At 42.9% G+C, this 9,219-nt stretch overlaps 1 protein-coding gene across 2 annotated transcripts; it reads right to left on the bottom strand.

Moving 5' to 3' along the window:
• Positions 1 to 2,639: 2,639 nt before the first annotated feature.
• On the bottom strand, positions 2,640 to 8,872 carry LOC310662293 (erythroblast NAD(P)(+)--arginine ADP-ribosyltransferase-like). 2 transcript variants are annotated; one of them, XM_083409077.1, is made up of 4 exons: positions 8,594 to 8,845; positions 6,235 to 6,943; positions 5,061 to 5,096; positions 2,640 to 3,556 (listed from the first exon to the last, which is right to left on the bottom strand). In XM_083409077.1, exons 1-4 carry the CDS (start codon positions 8,663 to 8,665, stop codon positions 3,543 to 3,545), a joined length of 831 nt encoding a protein of 276 aa, XP_083265203.1. In that variant the 5' UTR covers positions 8,666 to 8,845; the 3' UTR covers positions 2,640 to 3,542. The 2 variants fall into 2 exon arrangements, 1 of the variants encoding a protein (XP_083265203.1); XR_014504250.1 differs by lacking the exon at positions 2,640 to 3,556 and having other exon boundaries at positions 5,061 to 5,174; positions 5,506 to 6,943; positions 8,594 to 8,872.
• Between the last annotated feature and the right edge of the window lie 347 nt (positions 8,873 to 9,219).

Below are 9,219 nucleotides of genomic sequence, written 5' to 3'. Positions count from 1 at the left end.
GCAACCTAGTCTACTTTTCAGTGCCACTTGCTGTTCCCACATTACAGAGGCCGAACAGATCTCCACTAGAAGTGGAGCATTGAGTGTCACCAGTCCTGTGCTGTGGAGATTCAGCAACCATCCTTGCTTTTCATTCTCAGGCATCTCTCCAAGACCTTTTAATATAGACAGGTTTATGTAACTGTTAATGTTATATATATATATATATATATATATATATATATATATATATATATCAGCTACTCATTTTAATTTATATTTTATATAATTTATATTTTAATTTAATTAAAATGAGTAGCTTATATATCTATTATTGCTTGTAAGCCGCTCTGAGCCCGGCCTTGGCTGGGGAGGGCAGGGTATAAATAAAAATTATTATTATATATATATTATATATATTATATTTTATATATATATATATATATATATATATATATATATAAGCTACTCATTTTAATGGTCTTTTTTACCATTTTATGATGTTTCCCATTTTATTGTATATATTGTTGCCCACTACCATGATATACAGTGGTACCTCGGTTTACAGATGCTTCAGGTTACAGATGCTTCAGGTTACAGACTCCACTAACCCAGAAATAGTACCTCAGGTTAAGAACTTTGCTTCAGGATGAGATCAGAAATCGCACTGCGGAGGCAGCGGGAGGCCCCATTAGCTAAAGTGGTACCGCAGGTTAATAACAGTTTCAGGTTAAGAACGGACCTCTGGAACGAATTAAGTACTTAACCCGAGGTACCACTGTATTTATCAACTGGTGATATTTAAATAGTTTTCTAAATAAATAAATATATTGCTTCATTCTCACAGCCTCCAAACTTCCCTCCCATCTATAATACATCAGCAATCCTCTTTCACCATATAGTTTATTAATAATATCTTCACTCAGTCTCGCCATGTATCTATTTATTATATTAATATATTAGTGTTCCACCCTTCTTCACCCATGGAGCTCAATACATAAGAATTATCCCTTTCTTTCTTTTTTTTACTTCTGTGTGAGGGCAGTTAGGCCCCAGGACAAAAGAGATGTGCTTGCCTTGATAAACATTCTACATTTATTGCACATAGTTACAATATACTTGTCATTTGTACTGGTGTACAATTACTTAGGTGTTCCAGTTTGCATGTGACTTCTACATGTGTGGAGAGGCTTGCCTAAACAAACCTGTTTTAAGCAGGCGCTGAAAAGAATACAGCAAAAGCCTAGTGTCAATAAGAAGGTGGGTCCAAAATACAGGTGCTGGTGTGGCACAATAAAAATATCTATTCCTTCTAAGTGTATCATTGTGCTTCCATAGGAACTGATTGTTAGAGCATTTTCCTCCCCCCCCCCTTTTTTTTTTCTTTTTGACTGGCCAATAAATACCTGAAATCCCTAAGAATGGTGTGATGTCTATGTGAAGGGAGACTGCAGTTTTGAGACAATGGCTAAGGAGAACTGAATTAGGGTACTGTAAGCTAACGTGGGTGGTGCTGTGGGTTAAACCACAGAGCCTAGGGCTTGTCGATCAGAATATTGGTGGTTCGAATCCCCGCAATGGAGTGAGCTCCCCTTGCTCGGTCCCTGCTCCTGCCAACCTAGCAGTTCGAAAGTATGTAAAAGTGCAAGTAGATCAATAGGTACCGCTCCGGTGGGAAGGTAAACAGTGTTTCCATGCACTGCTCTGGTTCACCAGAAGCGGCTTAGTCATGCTGGCCACATGACCCGGAAGCTGTACGCTGGCTCCCTCAGCCAATAAAGCGAGATGAGCACCACAACCCCGGAGTCGTCCGTGACTGGACCTAATGGTCAGGGGTCCCTTTACCTTTAAGCTAACAAAATTTGGGAGGCTGTGTGATGTGGGAGGTAGTATTAGAATTTGGCTGTTGAAGTTGCTCAGCTGTTATATTTGTAAATTAACATAAGAATTACAAAATGCAAATAAGCCTCCAATGACTCCTTTGCTAAAGGAACCAAGTGTAAGCATCATGCCCCTGGAATCTCTCAACACTCAGAAAATAGCATTGAGTGTAACAATACACCTTTTAAAAAATAAAGGTCTTACATTGCATTTCTTCTAGAAAGGCCAACTATAACCTCAGGACAATTCCAAAAGAAGCCCTGTTTCACCCACATGCAATCTAATATTCTTTCTTCTGAAGCCTCTCGATACTGTTTGTGGTTAAACAAAAACAAAAACCCCCAAAAACAGAGGAGACAGGTTGTGTATACCCAGGTAGGTCTTTTTAGTAAGCAAAATTCCAAACAGAGAGATAGCTCAAGTTACTACATCTCATTGAGGAAAATTCTCCCTTCCTACCCTGTATACCTGTCTGTTCCCTCAGTACTGGCAAAAGCCTTGTTTTCTTCTCCACTACCAAATGGAGTTAAATACCTCTCACTGTAGAGTTTCGAATGCTCTACTTTATTTGTTGCCTGGGTATTATTATTTTTTTTGCAATTGTAGCATAGGCAAACATCTACCTCCTGAAAATCCCAGTGAGATAACAGTAGGGATTATGAATTATGCCCCCCAAACCCTCCAAAGGAAAACCCTCCTCACACTTTTTACTCTTTTAAGAGGCATAGCAGCAACAGGCATTTTCAAATTGCAGAGACCAAAAATCACACCAGTTTAAGTTGTCTTTAAAAGTGCTTTTTATTATGTGGTTATATCAAAACCCTGACAGATAATTCAGAAAATTATTTCATACACATCAGATTAAGTGGTTTTACAAATCGAAGCCCCAAAGTCGAGCTGTGCAGGAGATTATTATGCAAAGCAAAAGAAAAGAAGAAGAAAATCAGTGTACAATTCTATACCCGCTTAGTCCCATTTAACTCAATGGGATTTACCTCTGTAAACAGATATACTATATAGAGAGAGAGGATATGTAGATATAGGATTGTGCTGTTAATCTGCTTTAGCTGGTCTTCAATATTTATGCACATGTCTTTAGATTAAGGCTCAGCCAAAAATTATCTGGGTTGAAACTGGGGTTAGGGGGAGAGAACATTTCCACCACTTGCCACATGGCCCAAGGGGAAAACATAAGTCATTGTCATGTATTTTTATTCCCAGAGAATGTTGGGGGGGCAGAGGGAAAAATTTTGGCTGCCAGCCATACAGAGGGGCATTGCAACAAGCAGTGCATTTCTCTAGTGTACACAGTACCGCCACCTCTCTTTTTTTGTTTTTGTTAAAAAGTGTAACACTTACTGCAACAACTTCATGGTGAGTACTGGCACCTATTTTTCTAGGGGGGAAAAGTACTGGCCACAAATAAGGGCTACATCCCCCACTCCCTTTGCCCTCTTTTTGCAATTCTCAAATAGTGATGAAATATCTCTCCCCTCCCCCCATTTTGCTACCTGTAAAAGGGAAAATAAAATTGCTGTGGAACATTTGGGGCCAGCATTCCTTCAGATTCTTGACCCTGCATCTACAAATATAGACATAGACAATGTGGAAAGGCCACAGAGATTCTTGCAAAGCGTAATTCTTGGCAGGCCACAACCTGACATCACTGGGATGATGAGGTCTCAGAAATACAGCACTGTGGAGGAAAAGACAGAAGATGCATTCAAAAGTTAATAGGGCACACCCTGATGTGGTTTCAGTCTCACATTGCAAAGCTTTAGGGTTAGCAGAGAATGTGGCTAGTCCACCTACAAACTAAAATAATGTAGCTCTTGCTCCATGACAAGAGCTATTCTACATGTTTAGAAAGGGGGGAATTGTGTGCAACAAATGTGGAAAATAAAGGTGCACTTATTGAGCATTAGAAAACCTGATGATGGAGGAATGCCCTGAGGGAAACAATGGGCAAAATGCACAGGAATATGCTGTTAACCTGCCTGTAAGTGACTTCAGCAATGAAGTGTGGACTATTATAAACTATTTCTCTCCTCCTCCCTCTCTATCTAATGGCAGAGAGTCTGCAGGGAGGAGGAAGATTGGAGGCTGCTGCCTGAAACAATGGCTTCATGAGTTTTTTATGGTGAATTTGATAATGGAGACTATTGCTGTTATTCTTTACCCTTCCTTGAAAAACAAATAAAAAAACTCTAGCTACTGTGAAATGTGGTGTTTGTCATAAGCATAAGATTCAGAGGAGTCGAACAGTACAAGCTGGGAGTTTGTAGGCCCTCCTTCCTTGGAGGTTTCTAAGCAGAGGTTGGATGGCCATCTGTCATGGATGCTTTAGTTGAGATTCCTGCATTGCAGGGAGTTGGACTAGATGACCCTTGGAGCCAACTCTACAATTCTGTGATTCTAGAATTGCAAAGTGTGGAGATGCATTTCCACAAGTACACAAGAAGAATGCAATCTGCTCTTGAGAAACGTGACATATCCCTCTAACAAAAGAACAACATGGGTTAAGATACAAGCCACATTCACACCATACATTCTTAAGCACCGTGATACCATTTTGAACAGTTGTGGCTTCCCCCAAGGAACTTGTGAAGCGTAGTTTGTTAGGGGTGCTGATAGTTGTCAGGACACTTCCACCCCCTACCCAGAGCTACAATCCCCAGAGAGGTTTAATCTCTCTTCCCAGGGAATGCTAGGAACTGTAGCTGAGGCCCTTGTGCCAAATGTGACTCTGTGGATCTCTTTATCCAATCATCCCTGGGCCACATTCCTCACCAGCCCTGCTCATGAGTGCTTTTGCCTTCCTGGAATGTGTACTTGAACTGGGCTGCTGGTACCTCTTGCTTGCCTGATGGAGGATCGAGAAGTGTGGTTATGGGTGTAGAAACCTCAGGTTTTTTACATGGTTGGAATGGAGCCAAGTGAACAAAAGTAGGAGTCTCATCCATTGCAGCACGGCCCACTTACATTCTTGAACCCTCCCATCACTGGCATGCGACCTCTAGAAGGTTTCCCAGGAGGAATGTGGCCCCACGGCCCCCACCTTTAACTATCTTCTTTTGCAGGCTAACCTCTCTTGTGCTAAGGAATCTAGGGATTCCCAAAACCACTCCATATAGATCCATTTTAGTCATCCCCTCCACCACCAACACCAAGTTTTAATTCCATCTCAGGCTGTCACGTACCTTGATGTCCAGGACAGGCTTGGTTATTATCCCAACCTATAGAATAGAGAGAGAGAAGTATTTTTCCCCCTTTAAACAACCATTCTCCCAATTCCCATCTTATAGTCTGAGAACCTTAAAGGTAAAGGTAAAGGTACCCCCTAGGGTTGTGTGCTCATCTCACTCTATAGGCCGGGAGCCAGCGCTGTCCGCAGACACTTCCGGGTCACGTGGCCAGCATGACGAAGCTGCTCCTGCGAACTGGCTCCAGAGCAGCACATGGAACGACGTTTACCCTCCCGCTAGAAAGCGGTACCTATTTATCTACTTGCACCCAGGGGTGCTTTCGAACTGCTAGGTGGGCAGGAGCTCACCCCACCGCGGGGATTCAAACCGCGGACCATGCGATCGGCAAGTCCTAGGCGCTGAGGTTTTACCCACAGCGCCACCCGCGTCCCCTGAGAACCTTAGAAGGGGCAAAATTCTGTATTTCTGTCTCTCCAATTTGTCTAGTTCAGTGTTTCCCAAAGTGGGTGATACTGCCCCTTGAGGGGTGCTAGAACAATCCAGTGGGGGTGGTAGTAGCCTCAGATTGGTGGATAAAAATAAGGGAGCTGTGGAAGGATAAAGAAAGAAGATAAGAAAATTTTGAAAAACTGTTCATACATGTTTCATCTGTTGTATAGTGATGCCGACCAGCAGGTCAACACCTCCCCTGAATCCGGCGGTCGTGCTGGAGGTGAGGGGTTTGGGTGAACCCTTTTTGGCCATATCCAGTCCCAGGATGTAGATCACGGCTTGCCTGCCTATTGGACCAATGGCAGGTGGTCTGTGACACCAGCCCCACCCCATGGGCTTTTAAATGCTTAAAGAAGGTAGATTTCCAGAGGCCACTAGTAAAACAATTTCTGAAAAGGGGGCAGTAGGCCAAAAAAGTGGGAACCTCTGGTCTAGTTCATAGTGGGAGGAGGATTTTAGAACTGAATATATACCCTATACAGAAAAGAAAACATGTTTTTCCCTCATCCATTTAGGATGGTATTGGATGAAGAAAAAAATCACACATCCCATTGCTTCATGAGATTTACTTCTGCCCACCACCCAACTACACCAAACCCAACCCAGACAGGGAGGGATGAGGAATTAGAACTGGTGCCCCACAAAATGAAAAGCCCAGTAACTTCCATTTGGTTACCTTTCCCCTCAAAAGCACAGTTGTGGTAGCTGCAAGTCCCCACTGACTTGGCATCTACGGTCTGGCCATCTGGGGTGTCTTCAACTGACGTGACCTTGAAAATCTCATAGGGAGGGACCAACACCTCCTCTTCTTTCAAAAGTGACATCTCACTTATATCAATCCCCTCGCAGGTGAACAGTTTGAAAAAGGTTACAGTGTGAAACACTTCGGCCACATTCGAGTTCTCTGATGTGGAAGTAAACTGCCCAAACCTGAAGAGGTCATTGATGGAAAACTTCACACCAGTGCCCCTGTAGACCTTAACACATTTGTGGTCCTTTCGTTTGAATGACAGGGTTGCCTGGGTTAAGAGGAAATGCAGGGACTTGAAAGGGTAGGCCTCATATTCCTTAGGCCCTTTTCCTGCTGTGCGGGTGGCAGCATTGAACTCCATGTAGAGTGAAGGCCCAGTGTATGCCCAGATAGCCACTTCAGAGAGCTCTTCCATATTCTTGGGGTATAACTTGGACTGGTTCTCCTGCCAATTAAACAGTGCTTCCTCCCATGCTTCCTCATAGATCTCAGACATATTCAGCTCACTTAGAATGAGAGACGTCAGGATGCTCTGCATGCTCTCCAGGCAGCCTTCATACTTGTCATCAAGGGAGTAATGTGCCATGTTCAATATCGGTTGGGATCTATTTGTTGACATTTCACTGGAGCCAGCCTGGAGCAAATTGATAATTGCATCAGGTGAGTCATATGGCCTCTCAGAAAACATGTATGACAGTTTGCTGTTCACAACACAAGGCTCCCAATCCATTATGCAGACAAGAGGCTGCATCCTATGCATTGTTGGCTCAATGGTGAATCACCTCCACCACATGGCCTCACCTCAAGCAGAGAATGGATGAGCTTAAAATGTTCAAACAGGCTGGCCTCATTTGAATCAGGAGCAGGAGACTGGTCCAACCCAAAATGGGCTTTGGAAAGGGTAGTATGCAGAGGAGAGCAGGAGCTTGAGCCTCTCCGTGTTTGTAATTTACATGCTCTGTATATCATTACTTAATGGGATGCAGCATTATTAAAAGCCCCATGATCCCTGGAAGGTAATAATGCACATCACACATCACACACAGCCAAGGAGAGGTCTTGCATGCATATCATGTTTAGGAACTGTAGATTATATTTGGAGACACATTGACGGGTCTCTGTGGTGTTGCCTCAGCTTTGGAACTCCCTGCCCCTTGAAATCCAGCTGATGTCTACATTGTCTTCCCTTAAACACCAGCTTGGAGCATGGTTTTTTGTGATTGCTGTTGAGGTTCACCTGTGATATACTTTGGCCATATATTTTTATGGGTTTTATAGATGTGATTTGATTAATTTACTGAAGTTGTGTACTTCATCCGGAGATCTTCAGATTAAAGGAGCAATACAAATGCTTTAAACAAATAAAGAATATGCAGTCAAGGAGATACCTTGTTGCTGCTCTGTTTTTCCAAATTATGTGCCCTGCATGTAATTTCCGGCCAAGAATCAGGGACTTGTAATCCAGAACGGTGATGTGTATTACATTAGGAAATGATGTGTGACGCACCAGGTACAGCTGAGGTTAGACTTCTCATCTTCTCACCCACCCTCCACTATCAACTCCTATATCTCCCTACTCTGAGAAAAGTGGGGGCATGGCAGCAGCATAGGTGGTGAGTATTTGACTTGGAAAAAAGTCCTGTTAGACAGCCTGCTCATTCCTAACAACAACACCGAGACAGTTTCAAAAAAACAACAACAAAGGCTATTGTCTTAGTTTGGTCAGTAGTCATATAATGCAAGAAAAAAAAAAGAAAGAAAGAAAGAGGCATGGGACATATAACCCTGAGACAGCTCACAACTGCATACTCCATTCTCTTTCTAAATTCTGTTTGTCTCTCAATTTCACCATCTTTAAGAATCAGTTGTGAGTAAAACACAATAAGACTCTGGAAGAGCAAGCATTTGATCACATATTAATCCAATGGCAAGATATAGGGAACTTTTGCTGAACCCATGGACCTTCTTGCAAGGCCTAAGTGCTCATAGCCATCTCCTTAGCACTGCCAAGATTTACCACAGTAGATTCCTTCCAAACTTGGGGCAACCCTTGGGTTAGAGAAAGCCTAGCTTTCTCTAATTCAGGAGTGGGGGATCTTTGGCCCTCCAGATGCTGCTGAACTACAACTCCCATCAGTCCAAGCAAATATGGCCTATAGCCAGGAATGATGGGAGTTGTAGTTCAGCAACATATGAGGGGCCAAAGGTTCTCTGCACCTCCTCTAATTAGTCATTCTTTGTTCATCAATAGCCCACACAAAGCAGGGAAGGACATAGGACTTACCTCGGCAGTCCCTTGAGCAGATGACACAATGAAAGCAACTAGCAGAAATGTAACATGCTGTGGGTTCTCCATCCTGATGCCCCACAGTATGTCCACAGTTGTGCAAGAACTGTGTCAGGTAATGTAAGTTGACTGGAGCAGTGGATATCTTTGAGGCTTTCACCTATCTGGAAATTCTGACCCAAACTGAAGGGACAGTATTGTGACAAATGAGGATCTTCCCTCTTTGCCTTCCAAATGTAGCTTCATGGTGCTATAAAGCCACAGTACAGCTCATATGACACAAGTTAGAGCCGTTAGGAAGATTACAAGATAGGTAGAGCATGTGTGCTGATAAAGCCACTTCCTCATGACATGGGGACATTCTATATTATCTCAGTGGTCTCTGACCATGTGCTTGTCCGTTTTTTCAGAAGTACTTGATGCTGCTCCCTAAAATGGCTCCTTTGCACCATCATGGCTGAGGCCTACTCCAAGTTAATGCAAGCAAAATGGTAGTGAGGCAGCGAATCATTTCTTTCAATTAGCCAGTCCGTCAATCAATACCTTTATTATGGTCATAAGACCCATTCAGGTCAAAATACATAAAGCAAATAGCAGTACACAAAATATGCAATTTCTCCAAT

Source organism: Podarcis tiliguerta (assembly GCF_965153285.1).
Source record: "Podarcis tiliguerta genome assembly, chromosome: 13".
NCBI classification, from domain to species: domain Eukaryota; kingdom Metazoa; phylum Chordata; class Lepidosauria; order Squamata; family Lacertidae; genus Podarcis; species Podarcis tiliguerta.
This window is presented reverse-complemented; position numbering and strand designations above follow the sequence as displayed.